The sequence below is a fragment of the Suillus subalutaceus genome (genome assembly GCF_016647625.1).
Source record: "Suillus subalutaceus strain FC151 chromosome Unknown DFJ58scaffold_338, whole genome shotgun sequence".
In the NCBI taxonomy this organism is placed as follows: Eukaryota; Fungi; Basidiomycota; class Agaricomycetes; order Boletales; family Suillaceae; genus Suillus; species Suillus subalutaceus.
In genome coordinates, this window is record NW_024540587.1 from 1 (window position 1) to 10,505 (window position 10,505).

The following is a 10,505-nucleotide window of genomic DNA, read 5'->3' on the forward strand; positions in this document are numbered from 1 at the left end:
AGAAGCGACCCCAAGAGTCGATTGTAGAAGTAGACAAAACCTAGTACAGACATTTAGTAAATGACTGGAATGGAGCTGTAGAAGAGATCCGGAAGGTCGAGGGCTTCTCTCGCTTCCTCCTTCCCCCTTATTCTCCAATCTTCAAGATGCAGCTCGTGATGGGCTTATCATCATGCTCCTCGCAAGCAAGTTGTCTTGTGATGGCATTATCATCCTGCACAAACAAGGTCAAAAATCTTACCCGATTTCCACAACGAGGTTCTTGAATATGGTGGTGTCCGATGTCTGTTTTCAATTTTTTGCCGTTGCACGCTGCTGGCGAGTACAGGGAACATGAGACTCCAATGCGGAAGTACACCAGCCTTAACAACAGCCTTGGCGCAGTTGTGGGATGACGTTGTCCACCTGATGATCGAAAATTTGGGCAGATTTGCACGACCAGGCTCCCAAATATGGTGGTGCCCGACGCTTGTCTTCAATTTCCTGCCATTGCACGCTGCTGGCCGGTACTGGAAAGATGGGCAGTTCCTTTCATAGTTCTATGTCTCTTCATACACACCATCGCTTACTGCATTGATAAATGCTCGCAGACATGACAGGTCTCTGTCAGTGTCCTTTGCTGCCATTGCTCAGGATCGCCCAGCCAGTGCTTCACACACTTTGGAATGTGTGGAGCCTGAACTGGAATTAGTGCAGAGTCTGTTACCCCCTCCCCCAACTCTTTCCTTCACCAAGATAACGAGTGTTGATGCAACGAAATTGAGGGCACTGTGTAGCTGCGAGAGAATACTTGGCTCCATTTTTCGTGTCATGGGACACAGAAATATGAAGACTCCTTCAATTCGGCCTTTCTCATGTGAGACCAGCCACTTTCACTCCTCATTATCACACAAACAGATCTGTCTCGGCATGAATTTACATTCCTTTCTGCCTGTGATACCACAGTCAGTGACCATGATACTCCTAACAACGTGATACACCTAGCGGCCGGCCTGCAATTTGCTGTGTCATAGGGACATTATGGAAGGTCAACAATAGTACTGTGCAGCGCTTAGTTGAGGCATTCTACAAAAACCTGTGCAGGGATGGCAAATGAATTCCAAGCGAGCCACCTGAGCGTTGCACCGAGCGGTCCAGTCGTTGGCTTTCGACAAGGACATGCCCTTGGACCAGCGCATAGTGTTCATGCATATTGGCATATGATCAATTTTGTGCGTACTCCTAGCTTATTGATTAATGTATTAATCTGATGATTTCGCATGTAGCATCAAGTCGTGGTTACTTGCAGCTTGTTGCCAAGAAGATAAATTTCTATTTTCAGACTATAACTGTATATCTCCCTGATATGTGCACCCAATGTAGACTTCTATTTGTATTTTCCAGTCTGTTGCCTGGGAACCACAGGTGACTATCATCAGGTTAGGTGCATGGATGGGACTTCCGCATGAAGGTCTAGTGGATATCTCCCCGTCTCTTAAATCCATCACTCCAGGATGTTTTCTTCTGTCGATGGAGGTTTGATCAATTTCAATGGGGCATTTATCTCATCCCACGCTTAAATCAAGCCATCCTCTGCATTGCAATTAGTAGTTGATGGGGATCATTTTACAGATAGTGGTCCTGCCACAGCTTCAATGTCAGCACGTATCTAGTGTGTATGTTCTTGATATTTTTTTTTCACTTACTCTAATTCGGTCCTTCTTCCATCCCAACACTAACAAATGCAAGTGGTGTCCAATGCCTAAATCCAGAGACATCCAAACATTCAGTTTTGGAACAAGGCTCACCACCTCGAGTGGTTGGATGCTGAATTGACCATCGACGTGGAGAAGAGCAAGAGCAAGGGCAAGGTGTGTCCTAGCCAAACCAAAAATGGACGGTGAATTTTTCTCTTTCGATTCGGGTGATACTGATCATTATCTACTAATATCAGGAACCCGTGCGCCTTATGTTAGCTGAAACAAACCAAGTTGAACGGCACACCGAGGAGTTCAGTGCCCACTACAACTCTCTCACATCAACACAACATACGGTGCAGCTCTATACTACTCTCAACAAGGGCTGCATCTACTAGGACGCATCATACCACCATGATATTTTCCGTGTTCCTCAACGCATTTTCACTCTGATTTATACTGCCTCTGCTCATCTAGTCTGCTCTGCTCTCAGCATGTTTCCGATGTGTGCTCCACCTGTTTTCAAATCATTTCATATCAATTTTGATTTTTTTTGTGCACCGGCTTTCAAGTACCTATATGGCTTAATACTCTCTGTGCAATTGAAGAAGAAAGTGGTGTTTTATCCATTACAAGCGGTGACCTTCGGTCGGTACTTTTTATTGTCATTGTCATGTCATTTCACCATAACTACAAAAGCAGACTTTTGTACACTATTTTTGCACTATCTTTTTCCTCATTTGCTCCTGAAAATAAGCACAGCCTATGGACAATGCTGTATATAGCTGAGAGCATGAGACCTTGGCAACTATTGAAAGCTATGTAGAGCTGTTATTCCTACTCATGCATTTATCACCAATTCCTTCTCGACTGAGAGGTTGCGTTGTATGACACATGCTGTTTATTTTGAGATGCAGTCGATGGGGAGAAATTCTGGGCCCGTAAGCCCATCACTTGTTTTGTGGGGAGAGAAAGGCACAATCGAGGCAAGTATGGGAATTCACCAGCTAGTACTATGTGTGGCAGGAGAAGAAAGCAAGCGCTTCGTCAGTCTCTGTTGACCGCCTGAAGCATCTTCGCCAATTTCATGGACAAACATCTAATGAACTGTGGGTTTCCAGATCTCCAGCAGTGCGAACAGGTATGTGCGCAATGAAAGCACATGCATAGCATGACATAAGTGAGATCCAGCCAGTGGTTAAGAAGTGGCAAGTGTGTGCGTCAGCGCTGCACAGCATGGTGGGGTGGACACGAACCACCGGAAATGTGTGCTTATATCTGTTAGAAATGTAGCACCCAAAGAATTGTCAGATACATGTACAACATCAAACATAAACATCAGTTGCATTTTTTAATCGCACTACCAAAAGAACTGTAGGTCATTTAGAGATGATACACAAGGGTTACAAACAAGCAAAAACGAGTATCCTATCCAACAGGTAAATCATGAACATACAACAATCAATCCATGGAGGCAACATCAACTCTCATTGCCAATGCCTCTTCCTCTTCATTCACACCATTATCCATGCACTCTTCCAAAACGGTTCTTCTGGCAACCATAGCTTGAAGGAAACGTGCAGATGCATTCCTGCGAGCGATGTCAATCAGACCCTTTCTCTCCTCCTGGGCTTTTATATTTGTCTTCTTTGTCATCCTCTGCTTCTTCTTTGACTCAACATCCCGACATTTCCATATGGCGAGCCAGTACTCAACACAATAGCAAAGATACACCCATGACGAGCTATATCTGGTGGGGAGAGGCACATAGCCAAGAAGCCAATGGTCCTTCACAACAGGAACCCGCAAACACTGCTCAGCCTTATCTCCTACACCATACTTTGTCAGTTCCAGAACACCGTAGTGGATCCTGTGAGGCGATTGTGCATTCCATTGATCCATAGACAGCTCAGCCTTCGTGATAGTGATGCAGAAATCACTGATTGGTTTAGGAAGTGGTTTGATGATGACAGCATGTTTTGCTGTGTTCATCGCACAATGCTGTTGCCAACTAGCTTTGACTCTTTGGAAAGAGATTTTCATACAGCTGGTTAGGACACCTTTATTTTTCTTTGACATTGTGCTGTAGTGCTCAGATTGTCTGTTTGTTTCTCAATCAAGTCTCAATCAGCTCAATTCTCGTCAGGCATCACTTTTTTGATGCTCAGATTGGTGTTTGATTACAACTACAACAGGAGCCGTTTTGACGCCTCCCAAGGTTACACCAATAAGAACGTCTGGGGAACCCTCCTCACCCCCTTCCTAATGTTTGAGTATATCCATTCCGCCCAGAGGACAGAAATTTGAAGGGTGTGCCCCTGGATTGATGTGCTTTGGAATTGGTTTTACCTGGTCTCCTGGTTGGCCTATCATCTGGTTTTTCCATATTCAAACACCCAACCATGCAATGCAGAGTCATAAAAAGCCCCACATTCTGTCCCTTCTGTCCTTTTTCCTGTCTATGATTTGGAGAGCATTATGGAGCCTGAAAGCGGACAAGATGTACCTACAAAAACCTTGCCTGCTATTCGAGCAGCATTGGCTTCATGGGATCAGGCGGCATTAGGAGCCTTTTCCCGTGGTCTCAACAAGACGGAATAATTGAGTTGATTTGACACCGGCATGAGGCTTGTTGGGAAAGATTAGCGTAGAAGGAAAAAAATACAAAGATGGATTTCTTGAGCTAAATTGCTAATTGTTGGGTCCATCAGTCACTGTGATGAACAGATCAGCGATCCATTGTTAGCTGTCTTGGGTGCAATGTGCGACAATGGGTCCATGGTTGAACAAAAATGTACCGCAGCCGCCACTGTGAGGATGCCATGCAAGACCAGATGTTGTTCTATTCCTGCGGGAGGATAGAAAGGTTGATGCATAAAAAAGATCGCCCTCCATGGTGAATACAGAGCCAAGCGATTCCTGGAATGTCTTCTCTTGTGTCCCATGCAAATACATCACACCCCTGTATTTTGTGGGTCCACTAGAAGAATTGACTTTGATCAAGATCCTCTCACTCTGCAATGGTGTCGCACTCCTTGCTCTATTGGTTGTGACAGAAGCATTCATCAAAGATGAATCATCACCGTCTATGAATGGTGGGAAGTGCATGGATGAATCTGAATCCAACTTACGTGTGCGCCCTTCTTCGAACCTCGCTATTGTTGGTTGTGTACATTGTTATACTATTATTCGAGCTACATCTCAACTGCTCCGCTGTGTGTATGACTGCAACATTGTCAGTATTAATGCCAAATGTCGAAGACAATAATCAGGAGTGTTTTAGCCTGTCTCCGGGTTTAAACCTTCCAAAATGTCTGTGTATATTTCATTTTATTGACTTAAAAACATGGCGCTTCAAACATGACTCAGACATGGACATCTAACATTTCTATCTATCAACATAGTATCAAGCAGTAATCTACAGCCATACCCTCGAAGCCATGATCTCTGAGTCCAGATTCACTGTATCAACGCACTAGAGTTAGGGCAACAGTACATCATAATTATGGAACATACCCAAGGGGAGTATGAGTCATTGGATCGAACATTGTCAGAACAGAATCAGTATCATGCAAGATGCCACGGTCAATGTAACTTAGATAGGATACAGACAATGAGTTGCAAGAGAAATAGAACTGCGTCATACATACCCTGCAGGTCTGCAAACATATACTCACATGCAGAACTCTCCAAGACAAATGGCTAAAAGCCATGATGGTTGCGGACTGTTTATCAGTGCAGTTGCGCACTCCAAGAGTCTCAGAATATGTGAGAACAGCAGAAGAGACCCGGCGAGGCTCAACTAGATAAATTGAAGTTGGCTGATGTGTAGGGATGATATTTCGCTAATTGGAGTCTGAAGCTCCACTTCGACATTGACAACTTGGCCTGCATCGGAGTAGGTCTTGATAATAAAGCCATCAGATACCTGAAACACTAAAGATTGTTAGGTCAATTGTTAATTTCTAAATTGTCCAAATAAACTTACCTGCAGTGTCGATGCCTTCCTGAATGACTCACTGTGTAAATTTGGCTTCGAAATAGCTTAACCTTTTGGGCCAGATCAGATCAGCGGTGAGAAATTGGCAGGCATCCTGTATTGCGAGCTGTCCGCGACCTTTTCCCACATCAAAGAGTTTCTTTGCCACATATTCCTGATTTTTGATGATCAACTAGAAAGGTCGTCAGAGGATGATCTCAAGAAGAAAAAGTATGGCTAACCAAAGATACATCTTTGGTCTTGCCACGGTCAGCTGCAGAGAGAAACAGCGTGTTGCGTGCGAGAAAGCCTTGCTCTGTAGTGCCCTGCTCAGTGAGCATGTAATTACCATCCTGATCAATCGTACAAATGGTTCGTTGGAATGTTATTTTGTCGGAAACAGATACTGAAGCAGGATGTCCAGTTACAGCATCATGCTGGAATGATGATGTCAAAATGGCATTCTCATCGGCTGTCAATTCAATTGAACACAATGAGTGAGGTCAAAGTTGGTTTACAAAACATAGTACTTCTCAATCGCTTAGCAGTGTACCATTTCCACGTGTGCGTTTTGACTTCTGACGGCTGAAAGTTGATTTTCCAACATCGGTACTTCCAGAGTGGTCTTCACCAGTGTGTTTTTCGTACTGTTTTGGGTGATACAGTTGAATTTTTGAAATCAGGGGAAAAGAGATATTTACCTGCTCAGTATCGATGAATAACTCGAGTGAAATTGCATGGCCTGACTTATTTCCCTTCAGGGCTCCAGCAGGCACTTGGATATGGAAGGCAGCTCAGTCTCACTCCTACAGCCTGGGCAGTGAGTCAGGTAGCAGCAGAATATATGTCGGGCTTACATGAGCAGGTCAGAGACATGTTTTGAAGTCCATTTTGAGTTGACAAGCTTTATAATGTTTTCTTGAAGAGCTGCCGAGGGAGTTACAGAGTAAGTGCGCCATGTAAAAATCAAAACATAGAAATAGTTTCTTACCTATGAATGTCATTGTCTCAGCATAGGGTGCACAATATGTGCCAAGAGTACGGTCAACAGAGCCAGGCTTGTGACTCAAGCAGCACTCGACATAGATGGTAACACTACCCCGGTTTTCCATTGTTCTCTTGCAAATTGCTCAGCTTTGACTTGGGTGTTGATGGACTGAGTGGTCGATGCAGGCGTCCTTCAATTGCATTGCATCGACGAGCCTGGGAAGAAATAGCCTCTCGGTCAGAGATTCCATTTTCGTCATGTGCTGCAAGTTTAACCATCACAGGAGTAAGTTCACTGCTGGTGATACACAATGTAGAGATGTTGCACCAACCTTTGCGCTTGCACGTTCCACATGGGTCGCTTATGTTCATTCCACAGATACCACACTGAAAACACTGTTTCAGCGTCCCCTGATCAGGTTTGTAGGAGGTAAGATACATCTCAACATTTCCACTGGTAACAACAAACCTTGAGATGTGCAACTTCGTCATCTGTGAGCCCTTCCTTCTTCAGCTTCTTGCACAACTGACAGAGTAGGGTTCCAGGGGACATCTGAGGAAAGAATCTCACAACACGCATTGCCAAGCTTAAGGAGGAACAGCGGGAGATTCTCAACAAAGTTTCGGTAACAAAGAGGCTGGCTGCAAAGTACATTTTAAACAGGATAGCACTGGAAGAGAATGTCCAGAAGATGGTGGATTTATTTGAAGAGCAAAAAGCAATGGCATAGTGGAAATCTTGACCATGTTGTCTCGAAGTGGAGATCAGAACTTAAAGATCTGCTTCACGGTTGCCGAGAGCATAGGGAGGACAAGATGAGGGAGACACTCTTGCACAATGTACTCTCAGACCATGTTGACACGCTACAGGATATAGATATAAATCATTATCATTAAATAGCATACCATAACATCTCAACATTTCCATGTGCTGGCAAATATTGATGTACCATTTTGAATGCCCCAGCTTCACCACTTCCCCAGTGTGTGACGTCTGTGTCATATCCATGCATTCGGATCTCAGATCAGATCCAGATCCGATCCACCGATCTGATATCCGGTCCACAGATCCGGTCCACTGATCAGATCTGGTCCAGTTTTGAACAGTCAGTATACCCAGAAGCCAGCTTCAAGTCCAAGGTTTGATGTAATGTGCAGAGGCCTTGAGAAGGTGATCAAATCAAGAAAGTTACATCCATAGACATCATTACAGCGCACAGAGACAGTCCCAAATATTGTGAGATTTGCAGAAAAGACATTGCCTATACATTCGTTGCACATTACAAAGCAGTGGTTTGGCATCCGGGCCAAACATCCATGGGTTCATGATTCTCCCATTGAAGGCAGATGTTGATGGCTCTGTGACAATTTACTTGCTGGTTATGTTTTCTGTTCATATGTTTAATTTGCACTCTAGTGATTTGTCCATGCTTATTTTAATTGAATTACTGCATGGGACAACTATCAGATACTGTCTAGTAAGCCTTTTGTTGTAAATAGGGGCAATTGAATATATTACTGTGTACTAGCTCTTGTTTAGCTTCCCGTGGTAATAATCAGATGTCGCCAGATGGACAATTCTTCTTCCTTCCAGAAGAACTCATTCCTTCTTGCTTGTAATACATAGCATAGTGCCTCACAATTTGCGACCTTAACCAACTCTACATGCCCAAACTCTAATACATGGTCAATTAACTCGCAATAAGTGCTCAAAGTCATTAAAATTACAATGGTCGCCAAATATGGATGTCTCGTAGATGTCGTAAAAGTCTGACTACAGAGCCCAAACTTTAAGCAACATCATCATTAACCACCGACTGTTGTTTGTGGTTTGTGGATGGCCTCATTGTTGATATATGCCTCATTGTACGCCAGTTTTTTCAGACCAATGTCTTGCACTCCCTTTATTCCAACCCTGTGTCTTTGGCTTCTACTTGGAAATTCCAGATGGTCGCACTAGCACACTTCTCAACTCAACACCTGTGTTGCAATTCAATACATTGTGATGTCCCAACACAATGCAGAGTCTTCCAGCGCTCTCCCCCAACATCCAGTCTCGCTATATACAGGTCGCAGCTACACCAGATAACTCAGAACTCAAGTATACAGGACCACTCTTCCAGTGCCTTGCCACCATTCAAATAGTCAGTTCTGGATCAACCCACTCCCTCTCCGGTGGACAAAAAGCCAGCTGGAGATGGCTTGAGAACACCCTACATCACGCCACGTCCACCTTCAGCATCGACTCTCTGCTCCCTTTGGACTTCTCCATGTTACCCCTTCCCTCTTCCTACGGTTACCTTCGCAACCACAAGAAGGCCCATGCTCTCAGATGCGCCCAGAGATCAAGATTAGCTTTCCACAGTCTTGTAGGGCTGGTAAACCTGTTTTATGGGCGCGCTCTAGTACGACATAAAACCGCCAGCCATGCTGACCCTCGACCCCCACCCTCCCCCTCTCACACTCTCATCCAATCTGGTCTCAGTGATACACACGTATGTGATATCATCGATGCACTAAAACTGGAGATGCTAGGGAGATGCGTTGGCGTTATGCTTGACCCCACATCCTCTGCTTTGGGCATCCTATTTCCTTATCTCAACTGCATATGTGCCCCCATCTGGGTCAGGATAGGAATGGCGAGAGGTATATTTGATGCAAATACCTTAAATTATCCAAGCTTTAAACTCGCCATTCCTTGAGGAGAAGAAGAGCTTCACATCCATGCCATGATCAATAAAACAATTGCAGAAGACTTCAGGCCGAGTCCTTCCAACCCCCACCCCGACAGTCTTCACCAATGGGATGCACTTATTAAAGCCCGAAAACCCAAGCATGAGGAATTTTTATGACAAGCCTCCGACAGCATAAAGGAATGAGTCAAGAAAAGGCTCCAAGATGCTGTCAATTTCATTATACCCACCCGACGGGATGGAATGAGATTCTTCATGTGGTATCGTTCAAAACAAGGGAGGTTCTGCAGAGAGCTCGACTACGAAGATGCGAAGAAGGAATTCAAGACCGGACAACGGGAGCAGTTCATATACGACGAAATCTCAAACCAATGGGATATCTGTTCACTATTCGACAAGGATCGAGATGTAGAAAATGATGATGTTGCATTTCACCAACCCATCCAGGAGCTCGATACCACACCAACTCCACAAGTAAACAACCCTCCTACCCTTTCATCGGACCACAATGAGTTGGGAAGAACAGTGGTGCACCAAACACCTATTGGGCAGGATATGTTGTTTGGCAGCTCGCTGGAAGATGTCCTATACAGCCGTTATGGACTTCTCTGCAGCACGCAGTCCGAAATACAGTCTGCAATAGACTTTATACATGTTGAGGAATCTCAAATCATTGATGCTTACACCATTTGCAAATACATAATGGAAGTCAACCTCCACTTGGAACATCGCAGCAACGAATTTGCCATCTGATACTTCATCTCCTCCCTTATACTCGAACTTGAACCACCTTCGCTCTTATGGGATTTACATCCTGACCATGCTCACGAACTCCTTACATGCAACATGTATTTCAAGGTTGAGCAGGTGAAGGACAGCACCCTACCTGGCTACCTGCTGCTCCCACTCATTCCAAAATACACTCAAATTTGGAACCTGTTCGTTGCAAATGCCACTTCCATTGTTCAATGCATCAGAGAAGAGTGGGGGCCATCCTTAGAGGATGTCATCCTCTCCGGAGGAATTCTCTGGTGTCTATGCAAACAAGAGCTGGCCAGCGATATACCCAACGAACCTTCACCTGACGTCCTCTATTTTGCAGATACATCTCAAGGCAGATCCCACACCTATCTCTTCGATACCCTGACTGAGCATGAGATTGAGATACTC

General features: G+C 44.6%; 1 protein-coding gene across 1 annotated transcript; it reads left to right on the plus strand.

Annotated features, from left to right (window-relative positions):
- Nucleotides 1–8,660: 8,660 nt before the first annotated feature.
- Nucleotides 8,661–9,344, plus strand: DFJ58DRAFT_737257 (uncharacterized protein; the record flags this gene model as incomplete). The annotated part of the gene is made up of 1 exon (XM_041386919.1): nt 8,661–9,344. One exon carries the CDS (start codon nt 8,661–8,663, stop codon nt 9,342–9,344), a length of 684 nt encoding a protein of 227 aa, XP_041235213.1.
- Between the last annotated feature and the right edge of the window lie 1,161 nt (nt 9,345–10,505).